Genomic DNA, 26450 nt, shown 5'->3' on the forward strand with positions numbered 1-26450 from the left:
CGGGATCGTGCAAATTCTGCAACATTCTCGGGGTCACGGACGATTCTCATTTTAAACGGAGTTCGACGTTTATGCCGTTGGTTCACATTCGACACGTGCAGCTATTTCGCGCCTCTCACGGAATTGCACGCGTGCACGCGATACAGCCGCAGACTTAAATGGATGCTATTCCGAAGCGGTATGTCGAAAAACAAATGGTACGGATAGCTACATGTAACTATGGTGACTTTTTTTCTGATATTTTGCCGCTGATTGCTCGAGTTGAAACATATTAACAATTCATTACATAAATTACATAAATTACTTAAGGAAAAGTGTTTTAATATAATAAAAATTGATAAAGAGAAACCGAGATACAGATATCGATTAATTAATAATATCTTTAATTAAGAATGTGTATTTGTTATTAGATGTAAGGAAGAATTATGCATGTTTTTCAATAAAACATAAATAAAATGATTTCAATTGTCCGAATATTCTGTAGTGGTCTAAGATATTTTTATTCTCTTTATTTTTCTTTCCTTTATTTGTCAAATTCTCGATTCTAGTTTTCGAAGTTTCCCAGCCACTGTTACGTGACTGCTTTTTAAAATCGAAATCTTCCTTGAAATATCTTTGATATCCGCTTTCACGTACAGTATTTACATGTTACGGTATAGTTATCGCCGAATTTAAGCTTGAACGAACCGTAGTATCGAATATACACTTCCTTCGCCATTATACTCGTTATCATTTTCTAATATCAGAAATAAAATGTTAAAGAATCGAATGTCAGAGTTAAAAAGATTTCAAAGAATGCTAAACTACTTCGATTTAAAATGCTATCGTAGGCTGTAGAACTAAAATCTCAGAATACTCTGTTGTATTTAATATCTTTGACCAATCGAGTCAGAATAATCGATATATTCCATTTTATATCAAACAACCCGTTGCGTAAGGTACTTCAGAGACAAAATCTTCGAAAGCGTAATATCACGTCGCTGAAATTTCTATGAAATTCCTGCCAGATCGTAAAAATCCTTGCTCTGATTTATTAAATTTTAACACCAACCTTCAACCACTCTCATTTTCCAATTTTCTTCCGCAATTTCCTAACTGAACACCGGCCATTTCTCATGATTTCAGTGACAGCGAACGAACGTATCACGCGAAACGAAAATCTACAACCTCCAATAACCAAGAGAATACACTTTTGAAACAATTTGCATCAATTTCATAATCGAAACTTCGAACAACGACAAGGTCGTCTTCAGATAAAATCTCTTCCCATATATACCTCTACGCGCTCACATCGTTTCTCATTTTCAAGTTATCCCTCTAGTCTTGCTTCCATCAAAAAGATGTAAAGAACAGTCCTTCATGTATATCGGTCTAGTGTATGTCACGTTGATAGCAAGTGCTATCTCAGCCGTGCAGGGCAAATATCGGTTCTTTCAGGCGAGAAATTTCACTAACGTTGAAGCCATCGTTTCCTGCACGAGCTTGACGGCGAAGCGTTTGTTCAATCCCGAGAGACGAATCGATGTGCTGTACGTCGCGCCTGCCACCTATCTCGAGGACGCGATCTCGAAAGTCTGCGTGGAAAACGCGCCAACTCTGGTCGTCGATCGTGTTGCGTTAGTAAAAAATGAACGCATACAAGGTTATATCGTGATCGAACACGGTAAATTTATTAATTCGCGCAGAATATTTCTGTATGGAAAAAAGAATCTACGCACGCTACAATATCTGTTCGTTACGAGGAGCGTGAAGGAAGAGGTGTATTTATTCGCGAGAGATTTGTTGAACGCCGGCTATCGGGACGTGGCATTTCTGATGTTCGATGACACGGCCACAGGTACGATTATTCGTGCAAGCGCAACGGGAGACGAGATTACATCGAGATCCGTAGGATCCTGTACGTCGGTCACGAACGATGTGGATCAGATTCCGGCGTTCGCCGCGGATTCCCGTCGATTTTGCCCGCTCGGTGGCTGCATCATGAAATACGCGATCGTCACGGATGCGACAGTGAGCTTCTGGCGTAGAGAGGACACGCTCAAACTGAAACGTGAGCAAACTGTGTTTGCTAGTCTGGACACGCACGCTAGGGACAGTGTTTGGAGAGTTCAATGGAATATGGGTTTTACTTGGGCACGGGGGAGCGTGAGAGATGTAGAAGTAACTATCGCACAGCGTGGATATTTTTGCAGCAGTTGAGAGGAAAATAAATTCTGTTGAGTTTCAGATTTGTCAAGTCATTTGAACTAAAGCTGCTATTTTTAGTTTGTGTTTGAAATGATGCTTGGTGGAATGTTTGCTATAATGAGAGAAATTGTTAGAAATGTTGAGAAATGATATTAAGAAGACAGTTATTTTAGAAAAGGGAATGAAATGTTGGAAATAGTGGTCTCAATGCATTTGAGATTTTGTTAAAAGAATTAACTGTAGAAGGTAAAGAATAATATAAAAATCATCTTAGAAATTGGAAATCATCGTGGGAACCACTTCGCTTTTAATACATGTTTTAAATATACAAACAAAAATTGAAGTAACAATAATATTGCTATTTTATACATTACACGGTAATAATTATTATAATAATTCATATAAACTGCGCAGTAATCTCCGCACTAAAAATATAAACTGCAATCAATAGCCTTGGGAATATTAAAATATTAAAATTCACTTATCGCTGTCTTTCTCTCTCATCGTCAAGGAAGCGTTAATCAATGTAATTAATTCGCCGCGAGAAGAATACCGTCAAGTCACTGCAATAAATATTTAATAGTTCGGTATTTTGTGAAATAATTGACGTATTTCGCTCCGAGTTCCTCGAGCATCGTGATAAATCACTTAAACGAGTATATGCTTCGTTGTTGCTAGCTCGCAACAAAGCTGTTGGTTTCATTGCCAAGGGAGCGACCTTGCAGCGATCGTTTTTCAATCACATACGCTTTCAACATCCATCACACTCGTGTCCAATGAAATGGAAGAATAGAGAACAGAAAATTTATAGGAAAATTTCGAAAATTTGTAGAGAAAAAGGTAGACGTAAAACATCATTAAAACGAAATCTTTTATTTCGCAGTGATACTGATTGACAATTCATGGCTTCGGTAGCCACATTTCGTCAGATTAACGAACCTTTTAATTAAATCTTTATTGATAGGAACGTGTCACATGTTGGAAAGCGATGTAATATCAGATTAGCGTCGTTCAGATTAGCACAATTAATTGTTACCTGAATTACCTGAATATTAATTGAATTTGGGAACTGCTTGATAATATTGGTCTTATAAATGAAGCCAACCTTCTCTGAGTATTCTGTTCAATCATGCTTCTTTTACCTGTTATTAGCTTACAGATATGTTTATGCAAATTCTTTTTCCCTGAACAGTGAAAGAAATATGATCTAAATAGAAATTTATTTCACGCTCTAAATATTATGAGTATTTTGCTTTGAATATTTTAGATATTTTTGTATATCATAAGTATTTTATATACTTTGGCATATTTAAATATTCTATAAATGTCTATTTATCGCTTTCCATTACAATTATAAATAATATATCACTAAATCGCCACAACAGGTAACGAAACACTGCAAGCAGTAGGCGCGCTCCTCATCGAAGACTTCGGGAAATACTACAACCTGACCGTCGACTCCAGCACAGAAATAAACATACCTTGGCCCGATGCCTTCGAAAAGCTTATGAACCGTGACATAGACATGATAGCAGGGCCGAAACCCGAAGATCTACAAATCTTAGACAACGTCGAAGTCATCTGCTGGTATATGTTCCGTGATATGGTGCTCGCCAGTTTGGTTCACATTAGAACCATAGAGAATGACATTTTAAAGCTAGTAATGCCGTTTCATTATTTCGTCTGGATCAGCGTGTTTTTTGTATTCATTGTTTACACTCTTCTATTAATCATGCTGAGAAAATTGTCGAGCATGGGTTTGATCAAAGAACAGGTAAAATTTGCACATATTTGGGCGATCTCATTGTCTCAAAGCATCACGTTGCCAAGAAACCTTGGTTTGCGTCTGGTGCTGCTTTTGTGGATGATCTTCTCCCTTTATTTGAGCATCACTTATAATAGCACGTTTACCAGCTCGCTGGCTCAAGTCGATACTGAGGATCTGCTGCAGAATCTCGAGCAAGTACGTGACTCTGGTCAACCACTCAGCGGACCAGGCGTCGTACACTCCTATTTCAACAATTCCGACGATCAGTTCATCATAGATTTGTATAAAAGGTAATCTTACCGGTCACGGTAAATTTCCAATTCCTCTCTCTATTTCGTTCTAGTCAATTCTCGTGGAAGCTCTTCGATTCGAAGTGCGTTTCAACTGGATTCCTCTTTTATTGCGTGTCTGGTACAGCGAATACTGGGAATTGGATGATGGATACTATTCGTGAAACGAGATTCTCGGCTCTACAACTGATTTATTGTCGCGTAAAAGACTTTTGAGAGTTTCATTCATTTATCGAGCGAATTTTGCAATTTCCGATATCGCTTGACTTGATTTTATTTGATTCCTTTAGTAGGTGAATAATATCTTTTTTATATTTTGTAGACGAATGGATTGAAGAGTTATGTAGGTGCAAGATTTTATTGTTTTAGGTTGTTCTACTCGCTCTAATAGATATTTTTCTAAGCTTTTGGAAAATTTAAATAATTTTTGGGATATTACCAATGTTTCTAGCATGTTGAATAAAAAGCAATTTTTAATGTTTTGCGTTTCGTGTCATACCAATAAACATACTAAAAATATTTTCGTAACAGATACGAAGTACTTGGACCCGAAGAAGCACTTGATAGTATATTCAAGAAGAATGGATTCGCCGTGTTGCAACATTTCACCGTTGACAGGATGAACTGGGATTACAGGAATAACAGAAGTCTTCGGATGTACACACTACCAAAACCAGTTTTCAGATTTCCTGTTTTCTTCTTTGCAAGAAGAGGATACATGTATCGAAGGCCTCTTCGACGACTCATTACAAAGTATCGAGAAACAGGGATGATAAAGAAACTAAGTAGTCGATTGATGATCGAGGAAGACCAGCAAATCGTTTTTAATCAAGATTCGGATGAAATTTTGACTATGAAGCATCTCCGTCCGATTTTTGAGATATTCTTCGTGTGTCAGGGTATTGGTTGTTTAATATTCCTCATCGAATTATTAGTGGCTCGTATTCTGAGAGATTCGTTATAGTATTCATTGCTCGATTTTTAATTTTATTAGTTGAATCTTTGATTAATTATATTGATGAAAGATCGGTCATTTGATATCAATATAGTTAACATAATTATTTCTATTATTATATTCGATGTTAAGTATGAATAAGTGGCGCAGAAATGAGCGTGATAAACTACTTTATGATATATATAGAAGCGAAACAAGTCCGAAGCAGGAAGTACAAATATGTCTGTTTGCGTAAGAACACGACAAATCCTTGTTTTACTTCTTTGAGAATGTTTGGTTTCCTGTTATTGCACCCGCTCTTTTCATTAAGTATGACGTAAAACGTGACGCTATATATTTTGAAGGATTTCGTGAAATATTCCATCGGTTTGCATATATCAAATTGTCCTTGAAACAAGTTTTTGAAGGTTCACAGAATGTTGCGTCATTTCTTCGTTCCCGGGGAACAATAATTCTTCGATATTACACAATCTGTAAGATGCATTATCATAAAATGCATTTCATTGAGTTTAGCATTTGTGCTCGGTTGTGAGGCAAGGTTGCGGGACAAATTTATCGAACGAAAGGGAAAACATCGCGCATGTTTTCGACGAACACCATTCACCAATAAATCTGATTTTCCAAATTGCTCTGTGCACCGTTGCACGACGAATCGTTCAACATCGTTGTTTAGGAGTATTTTCTCAACTCGCTCGTACGGAGCTGATTCGTTTTGTTTCTTTGCCAAGACGGTCCATTTATTTTGCAACACGTGCACACGAAACTCAACGCAACGGAACCTATGTTTTCCTCTACAAAAATACCTTGATTCGTGAAATTTTCTGCCATGTTGCATTGTATTTTTCATTGATTTATTAGCAATTGAAATGTATACTAAATTGATTAATAAAAAGCAGGTAGTATAGAACTTAAACATTGTGGGAGTAAGATGAAATTTTCTAGAGACAGTGGTAAAGTAAATATAACTAGAAACATATCTCATTTTTAAGAAAAGCAAGGTCAATCTTTTCTTTGTATGTTGTTATACTGTATTTTTTACCAATTGATTGGTAATTGGTAATCTATTTGACCATCAGAAGTTTTTAGAATTCTTTAAAGACTGTCTAGAGTTGAATTGATAAAATCTTTTTATTCTTAAGAAAAGTAAGGTGAATCTTTCATTCTGATTTACTGTTAATGTTAATTCTTCGCAAAATACAAAGTCTTTCCTTAAGATTCTTTTCTTTTCCTTTCATCTTTCTTTTCTTCAGGCTCAAATCAGCTCGATATTTCTCTTTGTTTAGAGATAATACTCCTTTGAAATCACGATGCATCGCCGTAAAAATGGCCCGAGATTATGAAATTCTTTATTTCATTGGAATATATGAAGTCGGTTAATATGTCTATCTTTTTAAAAATAAGATTTTCACTAATAATAAACATTTTTTTTTTTGAAATATTAATGTATCTTTACAAGAGATGTAATTTAAAGTTCAAAAGTTATAAGAAAAGTATAATATTTATAATATAAATTTCAATTTGCCACCCTATATGTATATGTTTTTATGACCTAGAATAAAATTATAAAGGATAGTAAAATAGTAACAATGCTGTAGATTCTGTAGTGTTGATGTTATGATCAACCGATATTTGATAAAGTCTCAAAGATAGAATCTTTAATTTAAGGAAAGTAGCTGAAGTTAAATTCTGATACAGAAATCTACATATCACAATCTTAAAAGTCCCTAGATACGGATCTTATCTTGTACTTATCTAGTTTTAAAAAAGCGCACTTATACCGCAATTTCATTAAGTTTTTCATTTATAATAAACTACAGACAAATTGTGATAACAGAGTAATTTTAGTTCCTCGTGTTGATATTCGGTTCTCTTGCTACTACTGAAATACTCTGAAACTATCGAAAACTTTTTAAAATTTTAAATTTTCCTAATTATTCAAAACCAGTGGGATTATTCTTTGATCTTTTAAATGCATTAATATTTTTCGACATTTTCTTTTGAAACCTTTAAACTCTTTTCGACCCTCCGAACTCTTTGAAATTTTAAATATTCCTGAATTCTTTGCAGCTTTCAGTGCTTTTCAATATCCTCAATCCTCTCGAAGTCCTCGAATATCATCGAATTCTCGAATCTACGGTATTCTTTAACCTTCGAAATCTCTAAAATCTTTTGATCACCCCAGATTTTCCGAATTCTCCGCGATGTTAACATTCCACGGAATCCTTCGTATCTTCCATAATCCTTAGATTTACTTGTCCGTCTAATCAGCCACAACTTTCCTAAGCTCTCTTAATTCTTATCTAAGGTACTCACTCACATCAAATCATTCCACTGCGAGCTAACTGGAATATATTTTTTCCACATTTGTCTTCGAATATTTATCGAGCCGATTCGACTCGCGTCACAAGCTACCAGATGGATCTTCTTTCATCCTTCTTTATCGATCGTAAAAGTACATCTAGAAGTCCAAGGAAGACCTCAGCACCTAATGCATGGTAAGGAATTAATTGCAATCTATCGTGGCGGGACCTTGAGCTTGGTTGTTGCACAGAAAGCTCGTCGAAGAGCGGAGAAATTCACTTAATCAACAAAGTCAACACGGTTCACGAGGGATCGACGAAACGATTAGCGTGGCCGTTGCGAGAAGAACGAGTGTTAACAAGAACTCGTGTTTTCTATCGCAATGATCTCTCCCTCGGTACCGTTCACGCAATGTCGATTCTCCGATAACAAAACACCAGCGTTTTTTCCCCTTTCCGCGTAATTATCGTTAGCTGGTATGTTTGCAACGGCGAACACTAGGCGAGCATGACCTCCTCCACGTATGTATAGTTCGCTCGTTTTTCTCCTTTGCTATCCGTAGAAATTTACTAGTCACTTTAACCGGTGTTTAATAATCGGTGTTTTATTTCACTGTTGCTTCACTGTGTTACCGGTGGTAAAAAATTTCAAATTTGTAAATTTTACGTAAAGAATCGGCTTGCTCGTAACTTCAATGTATGATGTCACCGGACACTGACATCTGGTCTGCACTTAACAACACGTTAGTGGCATCAAACTTGAAAGTGTTAACCTTTCTTTTTATCTCTTCGACTGTTGGATAGATACTCGTTCAGAGATATTAGGACATTTAAAGAATGTAAGGAAAGTTAAAAACAATTAGACCTGAATTGTTAAATTGTTAAAACCTTTAACGATTTTTATTTGGTTCTAATTCATACAAAACAATTTCCACGGATTTTACATTAGCGGATGATTTTGTTTGCAGAAACAAAAAATGATTTCGTTGTTGATATCACGTGGACAACATTTTAAAGTTACATGAATTCGCGTTCGTTCGAATAAAATTCCGGCGTCATGTTTGATAGACTTCGAGAAGCCAGTCGAGGAAACTTGTTTACGAGGCAGCAAAAGGATTATTCAATCCACCCCCGCACGATTCACGAAGAAGAATATCAATCGACCATGACTCCTCGGTTAGATCTGTCCAGCAATAGATTCTTTTGGAGAGCCGGACAGTCTAACGAATCTTTTTCGAGGTTGAAACGAAAATACGAAGGGAGAAAAGGCGATAATTGATCGTTCATACGCTTCCTTACCTTCGTTCTTACAACTGGATTCGCTCATCAATTTTCCACCTGTCCATTCGTTGTGTTTTTTCAAAGAAAAAGAAACGAAAGAGGAACTTGGAAGATTTGTAAGAAATATCTCGGACGAAGAATTCGTTACTGAGAAGAAGTTACACACTTGATAATAAGTATTAGGATATTTCCTGATTTAATACAAGATATATTTATTATCGAATATGTATATGAATTGGCATTAAATCAATGGATATTAAAAATATAATGCTAATAGAAATTGATATTAAAAATTTATATTATTAAGAAAACGATTAACCCATCACAATTTTACATTCATAAGTGATAAGGATGCAAATATTTGTAGAAATTATTTATAAATTTCAAGAACAATAAGATAAATTAAGAAAATAGCAAAGCAAACACTCTTTCGAAGAAATCTGTATATTATCCTGAATATTTACGAAATCGTATAAAATATTAGAAAAGGGTTTAATTCAAAAGGATACGTTTTTTAAATAATTTTATTTCATTTCGGTCCTACGGCATGGTAGTAAAGAATTTTCGAGAAATATTATTCTTTTTCATGTTTTCTTGGTATTTCCTAATTCTTTGAAATGGTAAAGATAAGTTCATAAGATTCCTTCATATGAGTTCCTATAATATTTTGGTTGTTTGATTGGGTTCATCGATCCAAAACGCGCTTTAATGCAATTTATTTGACGCCAATATACGCTTACGCATGATAATGGAATGACGTGATTATTTTTTTTCTTTGAATAATTAGAAGATACTCAAGAAATATTCAAAGATTACACGAATATCCGTTTTAGATAGAAGCGAGGGCAAAGGTGTAACTTATGACAGAAAAGTTCCTGGAAAGTTTATTAGATAGCCTGGTGGGATAACAAATTTTGTAACGGATTATGCTGTGTTATAAAGATTAGTTTTAAATTGAAGGTTAAAAAAGAAAGATATTAAAAATTATCAGCTATAAAACACGAGAATGTTAACACTTTAATTAATGGTAAGGTGGTATCACCTTAAAATTACGTTCCTATGTTTTTTCCTGTTAGCGAGACGGTCAGGACAAAAAAAAAAAAAGAAATTTCTTTCGTTAATTATCTATGTACTACGTTTAACGAGATAGATATTTTATTAAATTATATGGAAGATCATGCCTTACTCTCCAGGGATACAATTTCGTTTAACCTCGATATTCAGTACTGAATCCTTGGAATTCCGTGCACGTTGTTCAATACAGGCTATGAATCAGGCTCCAATAAATTAGAATTTAACATAAACACAAGCAAGCTTAGTTACACGAGACTGTACCTATATCAGCTGTTTATTATTAGTGCGTTATTTATCATCGATCCATTTCAAGTTGCTTTTGGATCAATACTCATAAATAATGGAACGGGGAAGGCTTCGTTATTTATCACGTCGTCGATCAAAAATTTACCGGTCAAAAATACAGGTTATTTGACAGAGTTAATTATCGAGAAGTGTATAAAAAATTCGCAGCGAAAGTGAAAAGTTTAGTTGAAATTAGACCTTCTTTTCTTCAAAAGTTCTCTATTCTTTTTTTTCTGTATAATATCTTCTGTATAAGTTTTTTACAGACCGTAATGAATAATAATGACACCATATTCAAAATTCAAGATAAAAATTCATATACACGTTCATATATATGTATAATATTATTATTTAATTATATATTATTTATTATATATTATTTAATAATATAATTATTTGTTAGACGTTCACATACACGTTCATATATACAGTAATTTCATTATTTGGTAAAAGTTCATTAATTTCATATGTGTTACTTTGGTGTAATAGGGAGAGTCCGTAATAACAATTTATCTCTCACGTAGCGTGTTGTCAGTCCATGATACCACAGTATCTAAAAATGGTGGCACGATAACAATGTCGTGACATCACGCTAAAAGGTGCTACTCATTGACTCCGTAAGCTGCCAAAAATATACTCTTCGTCAGGTAATTTGTAATTTTAAATACATACTTCTAATCTTCTATTGTTGTTCGCGTTTGGAATTTTAAACAATGCATTTTTTAAATCATATTTTAGGATTACTTATAAATTATAAATCCTCAATTTTTCTGAATCGATAAGCTTCCTCTTTAGTAACGGTGTATTTTTCATATGCATTATTCATCAATATGTTCACTTTCTACTTTAAATTTTAAATTTATACAAATCTTACTCATTCGATGGTAATGGCAACGAGTTTCTAATAAAAGGAGCTTCCACCCATGAAATTTATCCACTAAAAATTCCTGTTCTTCAAATGTTGGCAGGAAAAGTATCGAATATATCCATTATCGTTTCGTTCGTTCTGGAAAAACGTCGACTTGTTAAGAGATATTTCATTCGGAAGCTTTTTAATTGAGTTCTGATTCTATGATATTATGGAATGAAATGTAATTTCAAGAATCGATCTAATACCTTCTTTTTTCGCCTAGATTTTATAATTGTATAAAGTTCTCCTCCATTTGCTTACGTAGAAAATTTCAGAAAACTGGAAAAAGATTCTTACAATAGTATTTTCAAGTAGAAGTACCAGGGACAGGAACGAGTACATTTAACGCGACAGTTGACGTTAACATAACTGCTTAACTGTACTCGACGTACATGTTATGACGAGTCGATCGATGATGATAATCAAGCCCGTATCGTGGTGTCCTCCGCCTAATTGCGGATCACCGATCCCCGTGTAGGCGAACACGGATCCCGGCCACGTTGTCACGTGGCTGGTTGTTCAATTTTCGGGGCTTTCCTAATCGTTCGAACACGTCTCGTGATAATTGCGTCAGCTTCCCGTGCGATGGGTTTGATCGACAGACTGCCTCGTTGAAATTAATTCTTGATATATTCACGGGACCGATAGATGCATACAGGGATTATACCTCGTAAATTGATTACGTTCCTTCTATCTCAACTTGGACTGTATTTGGCTAAAAACTGGGATATTCCAATGAATATTTTGCATCGAAAGGAAAATAATTTGCTTCGAATGAAGCTGAAAGAGGTGCCGGAGAGTTTTGAATCAAAAATAACGTTGAGACGTTTTTGGTTGAATTCGCCGATATTTATGTTTCTATTACGTAAGCTGACCTATTTTAATATGTAGATGGTCTTGGTTATTGTAGAGATACAGTTATCAGAATTTCTCTCTCTCTCTCTCTCTCTCTCTCTCTTTTTCTCGTGGACTGCTATCGATTGGTGAATCAATCATGCTTTCTACTATAGACTTATTATTTTTATCTATGCCCACATTTTAATGGAAGAATAATATCTTAAAGTTAACATTAAGAGTACTTAACTATTAACTAATTTTTTATGTATCGGTTTCACTTTAGTTCCAATTGAGGAAAAGATTTTTAAGTGTTTTAATAAAATTCTAGCATACAATTGAAACGAGAAATGACACATATCACGCAATAACGATTTAAAAATAATCCAAAAGACAGCAGGGTTAATAGTGTTTTAAATTTTGATATTATTAATGATATTTTAAAGTTGATTGATAGTGAAATTATTTATAAGTAATTAAAGTTAAGCAAAGATAAATTTGAAATCCAGAGCCGGATGAAACATCTAAATATATTTGAATGTTTCGATGTAGATTGCCGTTGAATTCATCTCATTGTATTCTTCTGTATACGTTGCAGAATGATCAATATCTCGGTACGCCAAATTCTATAGAAATTCCTACCACAAATTACCTCAACTCCTGCATGTTTGACTTTTTCAATTTAATCGACTTTCTGAGGTAAACCCATTTATAGATTTAAATAGGTCATCATCCACGTAACTGGGTTGTTCAATTACGATATAACAACGAGATACCATTCTAATTGTGTGTGCGTATCTATATGGATCAGAGATTTCTACGTCACTCCTGTAGTAAACAGTTGTGATTAGTGATATTCAGGATTAGGAAGAAAACTATTACAGTATCAAAGTGGCTCAATTAGGATTCCTTCGCCGATAAATGAAATCTTCCCATGAAAGATCATTATTAGACCGTGGATGTTTATATAAATTTATAATATTATCATGAATACAGTTAAAGCTGGAAAATATCATAAAAAGTATTATACTTCGAATATTTTATACATATACGTATTCCACGTATTATGTGTACTTTTTCATGTTTAACTTTTCCATTGATGTATAAACTTTCACAGTCTACTTATCAATATTAAATTAATTTTGTAAGTAAAATTTTGAGATATATTTTCAAAGAATCACTTTTCTCATAGATTTCTTGTCAATGTAAAATTATTACTAATACAGAAGATTCACGAGTTTTTTAATTTTTTGGAAATTCTAGTTTCAAATACACAGTGTTTATTTACAAATTTTTTCAATTGCTTGAAATATAGTTTCAATATAATCTTCACGTTAAATGATTTTTCTGTAATATCACACGCAGTAAACGGAGATATGTTTTATTCATTCAACGTTCAAAAATGTTCCAGGCAATCTCGAGTATAGTAAATCTTTCCTCTATTAATAAATCGGCTAGGCTATCCTTATCTACCGTGTCTAATTTCTTTATGAAAAAGTTTGCGCGCATTGAAGCAGCGCTGTGAACTCTACCGAACTGAGATTAAGGGTGGCAGCGACTAGTAAACAAAATGACGTACACATAAGTATAAGATAGGGAGTTCCGCCTACGCAGGAAGACTCGATTTCAATAGAAGATGACCTTCGTATTATGGTGTTCTGATATTTGTTCCAATCCGATATTTGTTCCAATGTAAGCAATATGATGTGACTTCTTCTGTTATTCCAGGAAACTAAGATTTTCATTATTCAGATATTTAATATATACTCACATTCTTCTTAATTAAATAACCAGGATCGTTTGTACAGATTAATCAATATTATTAATAAAATTTTGTCAAAATAACTGACAATTAGTCACTTTACTAATTTTATTATATGACAAATTATTGTGCTAATAGTGTAACAATTGCACGATATACTTTATCAAAAATCATCTAAATCTCTCCAAAATGCATAATTGCAAATTTTTCAAAATTACTATAAAAAATTACAAATTAGAATTATGGAATTATCATCAATATCTTGAAAAACAAATATTAGATCCTATAATGAAGTATTTTTATAAAAAAAGTGACGTAATCTATTACTGTTTAAAGTTTCAACAAACTCGATAACTCGAAAACCTTCATTGAAACATGTGATTGATTTCGATTGAAAAATGTAGAGATTGCAAATTAAATGTCTACGCGTATTTTTCACGAATATAACATGATTTCGTCTGACATTTACTTAGAACACCAACGATTACGATCATGTCATATCAATTTTGTCAATTTATCACAGTGATTAAAGTAGACTTTCCAATGACATCAGAATTAGAAACCTGAATGAATTGAAGTACGAACAAAACGTTGATCGACGAGCTCTCTACTAAAGGTTTCGGGTGGTGGATCATGACGGAAATATTGGAGACACGATACGGAAATTCAATACGTCCATCGGATAATTAAGTTTCAATATAAGAGCCTTGACATTTGCACAGAGCGAGACGATATCCGAAGATAAACGAGTGAAAGAAGGGAAAACTCCGGAATAGGAAGAACGTTCTTATTTCAAACAGTTTTTGGATTGATACCAATAAGCCTGACTCGTGATAATATCGATCGACCCTTCGTTTCTAATACCGTCTCCTCTTTCCCTGGTAGACTTAACGTCTTAATGAAGATTGATACCGTCTAATTGCCAGTAAGAAGAGCGGGAAGACTAAAATAACACGATCTAATTCCTTGGGTTAAATAAAAATACCACAAATTTGTCAAACGATACTCATCTTTTTTTAATTTTTACTTAAGTTTAATACCTTTGAATGATTTAATATTGCATTACGTGAAATTTTTCTGACCTAGCGAAAGACTTCTTAAAAAAAAAAAAACGAAATGTTCCCAAAAAGTAACTTCTCGAAAAGTGAAAGATTCTGAAGAATATAAATTTGCATAAAGATCCGCAGCCTGTTCGTAATATACAAGTTCGGTTATTCTATGCAAAGTTCAAGATTGACTTTTAAGATATTGTAACTTAGGTGGCCCAAATAATCTTACCTTGCTATGTCGGTTAAACTTTGGTATTTATAGATTCAATTGAAGTATTAAAAAAAAATCTTGCGATATATCGAGTAACGCATTATCGCTGCATTAAAATCATAATATATTAGTATTTGTCGGTGAAAATCGATTCCCTAAAAGAAACAGTATTTTGGTACAATATTACTAATGGTTCTTAGATGAAGCAAAGAATAGATATCGAGGAAGGGTCGCTATTATCGATCGTTTGCAGGCTGCTCGGCACATTTTCATACTTCGAAAACGAACTTTTCATTATAGAGAGAAAGGGAGAGAGAACGTGTGGGCAGTTGAATAATTCGGCACCTGCACGGACGTATTTCTTGCATGAATGTGTTACTTGTGCCACTTGTTCTGCTAGCTATCGTTGTGTAAGGAACATCACAGATTTGGCACTGTTCCAAATCGCCTCTACCATCTGGCAGGATCTCTCTTCCGAACAGTATCCCTATTTTTCATCCTGCTTCTGATGGACGGTGATCACCAACGAAACTTTTCCCTTTTATATAACAATGCGCCCCTTTTCTATGGTGTTTTATATAGCTGCGCCTCTAATAAATTTATCAAAAAAGTAAGTTGTCTTCAAAAGAAAGTCTTTAAATTTCTTAGATTTCCTTGATTTTCTAATCGCATATTTCTTCGAATTTGAGTTCGAAAGTAACTCTTAAAGAGTAGAATGTAATGTTTTAATATTAATATTACTTATTTGTTTTTTTAATAATATTATTTCTTCCATAGTAGTTTTATGTAGTTCTTAGTAAATTTGTAATAAAAAAGTAAGTTAATTTAATAAGTGATTTCCTGCTTTCAAATAGCATACATTTCTTTCTTTTTTATTAGGAAAATTTTTTTAATCACGAGCTTCCCAGAATTTCAGAAAAATTTTTAAAACGAAGAACGTATAAAGAGTGTTTATTTAATTGAAACGTATTTCTATTCTAGATTCTGGATTTACATTATTTTAGATCGAGGAAATATTATGCGTAATAAATAAGTTCAGTGTGTGATTGCTCAATGCTCTGTGTTTGGTGGGATCAGAAGGGTATGATCTATTATGAGCTGTTAAAACCTGGCGAAACCGTTAATACTGAGCGCTACCGACAACAAATGATCGATTTGAATCAAGCTTTGCGTGAAAAACGACCAGAATATCAAAAAAGGCAACAGAAAGTAATTTTGTTTCATGATAATGCACCATCACATACAGCAAAACCGGTCAAGGAAACGATTGAAGCGTTCAGTTGGGAAATATTTTCGCACGCGGCTTACTCACCAGACTTGGCTTCGTCCGATTACTATTTATTTGCATCGATGGGACACGCACTTTCTGACCAGCACTTCACTTCTTACGAAAATGTACGAAAATGGCTCGATGACTGGTTTGCCTCAAAAGAGCGACAGTTTTTTTGGCGTGGCATCCACCAATTGCCAGACAGGTGGGAAAAATGTATAGTTAGCGATGGGCAATACTTCGAATAAAATATTTTTAATCATTTTCATACAATAAACGTGTATTTTCTATACAAAAATTCCGGTTTCATATTTACATATCTGGTGAAATATTGTTTGGCATCGATGATACTACGTTTCAATCCATATGCTACAGTTTACAGGCAGTGAAATGCATTATGCATATTCAGTGAAGTAACATTATCGCCTTTGATCCTTGATGCGACGGTCTTTTATGATTTCTTGCCTTATTAAAATTGACTAAACTGTGTTCCTCTAAGCAGTGCAGAATTTCCACTTGGAAATATTTTTCTATTAAAAAAATAATGCATTTTTTTTATTGCTTTCGTTATATTCTTATTCCATTCAGTGCAACAAAATATTCAACAGTTCTTTATATCCCGATGGAATAATATTTTTGTTCACCGCTTTATTCGCAACTTTATTTCAAACATCAGCATGTTACGTCGAACTTTTTCCTTCCTATTTATTTTCCCTTCTGTTCAGCCATCGTGTCGTTTATTTGAAAAATATCTCAGTAATTAATGTTTTACGAACACATACACCATGACAAATATTTGCATAATGTTCGATACTATTTCGAATCGCAGGGTAAAATTATGTTTAAAAGACAAAAGCAGACAAAGTATTGCACTAAACAACTGATTAGTGCAATATGTCAAGTGTGATATTATAACAGTTTAATTGGAGATTTAAAGAGAATGGGTTAGCACGTTCATAAACATCGAGGTATTTACGGAGATTGGAGAAATTTAAAAACTCGTTTTATCAATTTTACTTATAGATAGTTTAGCTTCTTAATTTTATTATTAATTCAAAATTTATGCTACAGATATCGATAATAATTTACTGTATCTTGATGGATTTTTGACGACCTCTAAGATAACAAATTTTATCTTTGACTGTCCTTTAAGTTTGATTCCAGACGTTTGACTGGTAATATGTTTACGCCGACAGCATCTTACATCGTATTATATCTGACAGCGACTGGCTAAACGTATTCCCGTGACGATGATACAATTTGTCGTGCGATCGATAGCCTTGACCGCGGTTTATCAAGTTTTTTGCGGCTGCTTCCTGATCGGATCGAAACGTCCTTAACGTACGTAGTCCGGCATCGCGCCGTGCCGCGTTATGTTATCAGCAATAACGAGACGCAAATGAGGGAAACAGAAGTCCTTGTATAAATACGATTAACTGCGAAACTCTGTTGCGGAATATAGTCCATGGTCATGGCGAAAGTCGGGTTAGTTTGCATCGAAATCCGAGAATAGATGCGATCTACGGGGAAAATCGGTTTTTGATATAGTCGCTACGACCAACGAGATTCAAAGAATGAGACTGAAAATAGAAAATTCCTGCTGTTAAAGTGATAGAATTTATGTGAACCCAGACAAGAGTGTATAAATCAGATTTATATACGGTATGCCACGAAAGTATTTGAACGCTTATCATAGAAAACTTTTGTGGACGCTCGCGTTCACAAATATTAGGACACTTTTTAGTTTCGTATAAGATGTGATTATTTGTTTAAATCATCATGCACATGATTAACTAATTATAATTTCATCTTTGTGGGAACGACGTTTGAAACGACGCATAGGTTTCTAAGATCTACATATTTGTAAGAGTCACAGAAAGAACGCGATGGATTAAAAATTATAGATGGTGTGTGCACAATATCTTATCGGAAAAGTTTTGTATGAGTTTGTGATAACATATTGCTAAACGCCTCTCTTGTCAAAAAAACTTAAATTTACCTAATATTTTATACGATCGTGGTATCCTTGAAATAAACTTTTGATCTTTGTTGAGTGAACTCTTGAATCGTATCAGATTATGTTTTCGATGAAACACGCCGTTATCGCTATAGATACGCTTCATTAATAGAAGATTTTATGAAATCCCGAGGACAAAGTGAAAGCCGCGAAAATCGAGTTTTGTCGTTTGAAGCGAAACAACCGAGTCCACGGCTTATCGTTTCGCCCATGAACTACATTTTCCCAACATTTGCGTAAACGGTGCACCCCCCTACAATCTTGATCGATTATTCATCGATTCTACGTACTTCTTCATTTCTATACCCATAACGATGCTAATTAAGCTTCAAAATATTTCGTATAAACCACATAATACATTCATGAAAGATTTCTACGGATACAGCCGTTCAAGTAGCTTTGCGAGCCTGTGTATGCAAACTAAGAGAAATAAATCAATAACTAAACCATGGATTTTTATGCATTTATAGGAAATTACAAACTGGATAAATATATAGAATACGCATAAAGATATATAAACTATTCAAACAAATATACAAATTATTAAACTATTCAATTACAAAACTGTTCTGATGTTTAGTAGGTAGATAAACCAATTCTCTAATTAGATTCCATTTTTTTAAATTATATTTACAAGAATATAAATTTGCACGAATATCCATAGTCTAGCAGTCGTTACATTTAAATTACATAAAAATTTAAGAATTTTTTCAACAATTTTGAAATGTGTAAATCCATTTAAGAGATGGTGTATTTTCTCGTGAGATATTTTTCATAAGTAACAAAATAAACTTCGAAAGTTTTAAATGGAATTATTACTCGTGGAAATTTAACTGGGAGGAAAGCAGATAATGTAGCCCCTTGTGAGAACGTATGCGGATATTAGTCACAAACTTAATTGTCCGGAGAGGATTTACGGAGTTCATGAAAGGCTGTTCGTGGAAGCTGACTCCGAGCGTTTCGAGTGACTCGCCCTGTTTGTAGCGACTCTCTACTCGACGTTGCACATTATAGCGGGATAATCTTGCAGAAAGCGGATTTGTATCTGTATCAGTCAATTGTCAAAACGATGAACGCAATCCTGGGTAATTAATTGGGAAAGAAACTGCAATCGTGCAAGTTTGTTTTAATGAATCGTTCTAAGGAATTATGTAATGGTGATAAGCACCGTTCCTCGATCACTACTCTTCGTCGTCTTTTATCTAGATTTAAGAACAAAATTCAATTCGACTTTAGAAATTCGCTTTCCCGGTGGACAATAATTTCTTTCTTTTTATCAAACGTTTCTCCGCAGTAACTAACTATTGGAGATAGGAACCTCTCGCAATACTGGATGTAGATAAAAATGAATGAGAGTATACAAGGTATCTTATGTTTCTTGTAGTCAAAACGTTTTTAGTGTATTGTGATATATTTTAGGAAAAAAATGTTCTTATAAACATGTAGGAAGTGGACGAGAAAGTTTGAAAGGTAAAAAACACGAAATATCCCGCAATTTTAGAAATTGGAATTACATTTGACGGTATGATCGAAAATTTTTAATACAGAAGTGACTAATATTTCTCAATATAAATAATAATTTCTCACTTTCTATTGTTTTCTATCGCATGCTCTTTGAAGTTCTATTAAAGGGTTGTAAAAACCATACGAAATACAGAGTGTCTTGGCCTACAAGATCATCAGGAAGGTTTTCATATTGCTAGATACTTTTCAACTTTGCAAGAAAAGATGTATTATAAGTATGTATATGTTTTGTTATATTCATATAATTACATTATTAATACTTAGCGCGATGTATATATAAATATGATCATTTATATCAAAGTAATAAGGATCGAATTCAAGATATTAATTGTATGATAAAATTGTATTTATCGATGAGAAATAATAATTTTATTTATTACACCTACTTACAAACGCAATGCTGTTATGCGAAAAGGAGGTCTAAATTTATGTAGCCCAGATTTAGAGTTTGAAGCGATGAGTTCTCAACGAGAGATAGCTTGCTCACAAGTGCCCTGTAACCTTGGAGAAATTTCGAGAAGATCTATTTGGTTTCAAGGAAACTAAATTCGCTTTTACGAGAGCCGAAGGTGTTTAGGGAGAGGGGTGAATGGCATGTACCTCACACGAAAGAGAAATTGAGAAGATGGAGCCGATATAATGGTTGAAGATATAATACATCTACACGTAATCGATACTAATTTTTAATGATCCATTCTGTATATAGGACATTTGTTTCTATCGTTTCGTAAAGTCTGCTATCACATTTTTCTTTCACTTTTATGAATCTGTAAGTAATCACGTTTTTTTTTTATTCATATTATCGGATGGATATTCAAGAAATTTTATTAGAGTTGATATGAAATCTTGTGATAGTAATAAACGAAGATATTGGCGCAGATCAGATTCTTTGTAAAATCCTGCGTAAATTTCTGAGAAATACGATATTTTATTTGACCATGCTATGTAATATAACTTTTTATCTCAAATATTTCGAACTAATATCAATAATCTTTGAATTTACGTTTACCGAAAGTAGAAGTTGGAAATTGTAATGATGTCGATTTTACTTTAACAGTTGCGTATATAGAACTTTTATTTTGAATAACTGTTATAGAGAATCGAAGTTTCTATGTCCATTTTAGTTACGGTCACTATCAGTTCTCGACCCACTATCCTTTTTATTTTATAACAGTTTCAAAGCAGTTCTATATCGAATCGATTCTTATGTCAATTTTACATTTTCGCGATGAAAATTTCTTGTTTCATCAGAAGCGTCCATTATGTATCTCTTGTTATTTATTTTTACTACACAGATGGCCAATGATAACGAATATTTCTGTATTTAAACTTCGAACTCTGTCGCGTAACTTATGCATTTATATTCTACAAATAACTGAAATAAAAGAATTCTACAACAAAATTTACACAAGATTCACAAAATATATACGATATACTATAAAACGAATAAAAGATAAAATAAAACATTTTGCATAATCAAATTCATGACAATATTCTTGTTCGTTGCAGTACACACGAAGAATCACTCTCGTCAATTCGAGCCATTCAGTCGAGAAAGAATATCTTCGATCAATGAAAATCACCGATGATTGCCTGCAGTGGTCTTAATCATTTTCCATCCAAATCCAAACGAACGAGTGTCTGTTGAATTGCTCGAAGTTCATGAGCGTTGTTGATAATGGAGATAAAAAAATAAAAAAAGAAGGAATCGCTCGAGAAAGAGAGGATTGACAGGTTTCGATGGAGCTCGATCATATTATCGCTCGCAATTTAATGCAGGGGAGAATGCATCCCACTTTAAATGGAATCGAAGTGCAAACGGCTTTGACGTGGCGATCTCGAAATTGCGATCTTGAAAACTGGGTCACTTTCGCTTTGAATAGGCTTGACCGATTACGACAAGAGACTGAAGCAAGTGTCGAGCATCAAAATCTGTCGTTGAATAGTGGCTGCGACGTTTACTGTTTAGATCGAATCGATGTCTATAGGGGCATGGTAGATCGACCGGAAAAGGAAATTGTAGCTAGCGTTCTCTATTGGTACATGATTTGCCAGTGAAACTATTGAAGAATTGATCAGACAATATCAATGCGTTTCTACGTTGAAGAGTGTAAGAAAATCTTCATGATATTTCACGATGAATGAATTATGCACGTGTAATCGGAGAGGATACGATTCCTCATAGATATAAAAATAAGTCAAAAATATAGAATAATAGATTCTTTCTTACGACGTTTCTTTTTCGAAAAAATAGAATTTGAGCATGGTTGGTTGAGGATTGCTACTTGACAGGTTTTCAAATTCATAAAGAAGTCATATTCTACATTTTCGACTTATTTTCACATATAGAATAAGCTCCTGCCAATTGAGAAAATCTTCCTCTAATCAAGAGATAGTCAAATACGTAATACAATTGACAAGTTTACAAAAATCATGAATTTATGCACAGATATTATTGATGTACGTACCCTTTGATTCAATTATTTAGGTAATTATTCGACGTGTTCCTTTTTTCTGAAAAAGAGAAGAGAGCAACGTGTTATGATAAGGTGATTAAAATTTCAATTTTTGGAATAACAAATTACATAGGTGCCAAAATACAGATTGTAAAATCTGTGGAAGCGGAACTTTTTTGCGGTGCACAGGATCGACCTTAATTAAAGCGGCTCGCAACAAGTCACCCTTGAAACAGCCTATTCTGAAGTTCTATCCGCTCGAATATCCAAAAAATATTGTATTCCATTATCGTAACGCGTTTTATTTATTGTCGCATTTATTATTTATTCCGTGATCATAGTACACTATGTGACTATATTGGATTGAAAAGTGATTTATTGAGTTTCCCATTTTTTACAATTGTATTATTATTTTATAATATTTCAATCTTTTTTCATTTTATTTTCATTTGAGAACAAACCTAATGTGACATAATGTGTCCACAATTATGTGGATTCACTTTGAAGGTTGAAGAAGAAAAAAATTGTTGAAAAAGAGAAGAAATTAGAAGAAAAATCTCCTTAACAACCAGAAGCATTGAATAATCAAGTATTCTGCGATATTCCATCACAATCTAACAAATGAAGATTACAGAGGCAAAATATGGCAAGTACAATTTTGTTGATTTTCTGATTATGGTGTTACTTAATGATTAAAGACGATATAAATAAATACGATATAAATAAAAGATACGAGTCTCTGGGAATAGATAAATCTCAATAAGATAAGTCTTTTTGTTTAGTAGAATAAAAGGAAGATATAGGGATATACAAATTGTAAAGTCTTAGGAATCTTAGAACACGAGAGATTAAGATATTTGTTCTAAAAGAACACCGTTTATATTCTCAATCATATAACTGTACGAGGAGTCATAAAAGGCTCAAATCCCTGATAAACTGACCTCGTTATTAATATCAATATTGTAATCACCCATTTTATCGTAATCACTATTTTCTTTGTATATTGAATCGATCACATGAACGAGAGCTCTATGCAGTTGCAGCATGTGACTAACAAAGCGGAAAAAGCAGGGTCAGATTAAAAGCGTGATCACGTGCGTCATTCGCTGCACATACCTTGAAAATTTGCATGCACTACTCTCGTACGCGTGACCAAAATTTTTCTTAAAATATTAAAGGTCTCTCTGTTTAGTGAAATAAGAGAAAGTTTAGAATATACGAATTCTAAAATCATAACACGGTTAAAAAGCGTGAGATGAAAGTGCCAAATCTTTGATAAAGTAACCTCGTTATTGATGTCAACCTCGTAATCGCTTCTTTCATTGCATTCACTATTTTGCCTGTATACTGCATCGACCGGATGAACGCGAGCTCTACGCAGTTGCAGCTTGTATCTAACAAACCGAAAAGCAGCAGGATCGGATTAAAAGCGTGACCATGTGTGTCATCCGCTGCACGTACACTGAAAATCCGCACATCCCATCCTCGTACGCGTGATTTAACCCTGACATACATGGTACACGCAAAAGACACGCATATTAGACGCTGGGGAAGTCTTGACATGAAACATCAACGCCGCGAGTGCCCATGCCTCGTCCTGGCTACTTGTTTAATTGACCTCGATGCGCAAGTTCAAACAATACCTGTTACACGCTAAAACTGGAACGTTTATTTTCGCGGTCGATCCCGCCTTGTCTTTCCTCGTCATTGACGTTCAGCGCGCCTCCTCCCAAGCGTTATGGAAACACGGTGGTGATCCCTGCTCTCTGATTATTGAAACGTCGATCAACGGGTCACGGCATGGTTGGATGTTTGTTGAACTTTTGTTATTCGCCAGGTAAAAGATTACTCTCGATTAGACAAGAATATCGCGAGAACGTTTACGTCACAGAATGTGAAGCTTCGGGAGCTTTGGTCAGTCGCGCAGTTTAGTGTTATAATTGGCGGAGACAGTGGCTATGAGAAGTATATATACGTCATTATACTTATCATAGCACTTACATAAGTATTAATCAATTAGATTCAAGTGTATTAAGATTAAGTAATATATACATATATTCAATTTATTCATATAAAACGTGATGTATCATTTGCTGAAAAGCGATTTACTGGAAATTAGGGCTATTAGAAATTAAAATTGTATTGGATAGGAGCAAAGATTGATAAGTTTCAATCGAGAATCGAAATAAATAACAATGTAATAAATAATTTGAGAGATTTTGAAGGGTATAAATATGTACAATATTAATTTGTAATTATTTCTTTCTTAATTGGGTGGAGGTTTGTTTGGAGGTTTGGCTAGTGGTTTAGCCGGAAATTTTTACTTAAAACTATTTAAAATCATGGCATCATTTGTATTATCAACAATAAGCTATTTCTTGGTTCATAGTAAATTAATTTCGTACTTAGTCTCAAAATTACATGTATAATCTAATTTTTGAATTATAGATGGATGTTAAGAAGTTAAAAGATAGTTAATAGATTACAGAGACTGGGTTTATGATACGGAATTAGAATACAGTGGATTGACAGTTTCGAGGAATGGAGTTAATAAATCATACGAGTTTACATTTGATAATGAGCCTGGAAGGTTGGTAGTTGATTTATAGTTAAACATACTGTCGGCTGTGTATACTTGGGATATTCTGTTCGTTCACCCTAGTTATATATTCACATATCATAGTACCAGGGGAGCGGTGCTTGCAATTAATGGTTCTAATGGATGCGAAACCCTTGGGTATGAGGTCTGGGCCTTTATGAAAAGCAAAACCGCAAATCGTATGTGACAAGGTGAACCGAAGCGGAGTTATGACATGGAAGCGTCTTTAATGGAAATTTCGGTCACTGGTTTACTTCATTTAATAATTCACTAGTTATTATACGAATTGATTTAATTATTAAAATTAGGAACTTGCTGGAAAATAACTGTTGGCAGGAAAATTGGCAGTAAATTATTGCTGTGTAATTTATTAAAATATTACCTTTAATAGATGTAACGTAAAAATTCTAATATAATAAATATTATAATATTTTGCTACTCATGTTTATTTGCAATTTTCTTGCGTTTTTCATTTATGCATTATTACGTTTTTCACTTTCTCAAAAATATGGAAATAGATTGAAATAAAAGTCCTGATCTAAATGTTGAAAGAGAGAAAGAAATAAAACAGAGAAGAAAATTGAACGAATAATAACGGGAGTGATAGAAACATAGTGCAAACAAGCAAGCTTAAAATATCCTCAACCACACGTTTAAAAAAACCATTGATGTAATGTTTCTTAAATTTTTAAATTATATATTTTCTATCTAGTATTCTATAAAGTATTCTATACATTTTTAAAAGAATTTTAAATATGTATTTTTCTGTGTGATAAATAATTTGTGACTGTGAAATGTCACAATTCTCAATATCAAAGCGATCTTAAGAATAAATTTCCAATCCACACTTCATAGAGATCGAAGATCCATAAATAAATTATCTCAAATTATCACAGTTTATTTGCAAATTTCATTTGAAAAGGGGTTAATTTTATGGGACAATAAGCATTAGTTTCAGGGTCGTATTTATATCGCAATGATAACTGAAACCTTTCTTGGGCAATAATGATGTCCGAACGATTAACACAGTTCGGATTTGCAATTTACTCGTCGATATAAGTGTAATTGTTGATGATAAACACATACCGTTCAACGCCTTAGGCGACTTCCTGACCCCGGAATGTTGGCGGAGCTTGCGTCACTTCAGAGCACTTCGTCCTACAAATTCAGTCAAGAACTCCAAGAAAGTTCGTTCGCTATCGCAACGCTTCAAAAATTTGCAATTTTCCGCCACAGTGCATTCAAAACGCGACGCAAATGCTTCTGGTTCCTCGTTCCTGCATATGATCACGGTGATTCCAGAGAAAATCAACAAATAATCGAGCCTTGAACGTTCTACGCTTGAAATTCGCCATATTTATTCACTACCACGATTCTTTGGAATTTTTATTTTCAATTTAAAGATCTTTTAATGTTCGTAAAAAACTTCGAGCATTCTTTTTAAATTCCATTAGCGTTGAAACAAAAAATTCGATTAAAAACGAGTAATAGAATTTTTGTGGCCAAGGAAAGAACAAATCCAGGATATGGATTAAGCAGTATATTTCTCTGCAAATGAATTTTTGTTTCGATTCCTGTTTTCATTAGTTTTTATACCGTTGCAGTGACTTACGAGGTTCGAAGAGCTTGAGGGGTAGAATTGTTAGCGGGAGCTAGAGGATGTAATAAAAAAAAGAAA

At 33.9% G+C, this 26450-nt stretch overlaps 2 protein-coding genes across 3 annotated transcripts in view; one reads left to right on the forward strand and one right to left on the reverse strand.

Moving 5' to 3' along the window:
• The window catches only part of LOC139992113 (uncharacterized), a 109896-nt gene that overhangs the window by 40521 nt on the left and 42925 nt on the right, over positions 1–26450 (reverse strand). The window contains exon 2 of one of the 2 annotated variants that reach the window (XM_072012669.1): positions 22186–22231. The exons of the other annotated variant lie outside the window; for it this stretch is intronic. The gene's annotated coding sequence lies outside the window, so the exon portion shown is untranslated. The remainder of the gene's footprint in view (positions 1–22185; positions 22232–26450) is intronic. 2 annotated transcript variants of the gene reach the window in all.
• On the forward strand, positions 1588–5829 carry LOC139992125 (uncharacterized). The gene is made up of 3 exons (XM_072012698.1): positions 1588–2050; positions 3573–4245; positions 4777–5829. The coding sequence occupies exons 1-3, from the start codon at positions 1816–1818 to the stop codon at positions 5207–5209; spliced, it is 1341 nt and encodes a 446-aa protein (XP_071868799.1). The 5' UTR covers positions 1588–1815; the 3' UTR covers positions 5210–5829.

Source organism: Bombus fervidus, chromosome 11 (assembly GCF_041682495.2).
Source record: "Bombus fervidus isolate BK054 chromosome 11, iyBomFerv1, whole genome shotgun sequence".
Lineage (NCBI taxonomy): Eukaryota > Metazoa > Arthropoda > Insecta > Hymenoptera > Apidae > Bombus > Bombus fervidus.

Excerpts from the sequence above, each read along its gene's own strand:
- LOC139992125 (XM_072012698.1), top strand. The coding sequence starts at position 1,816 with ATGTTCGATGACACGGCCACAGGTACGATTATTCGTGCAAGCGCAACG. Across the intron at positions 2,051-3,572 it reads GGACACGCTCAAACTGAAAC|GTAACGAAACACTGCAAGCA; the intron begins GTGAGCAAACTG and ends TCGCCACAACAG. Across the intron at positions 4,246-4,776 it reads ATCATAGATTTGTATAAAAG|ATACGAAGTACTTGGACCCG; the intron begins GTAATCTTACCG and ends TTTTCGTAACAG.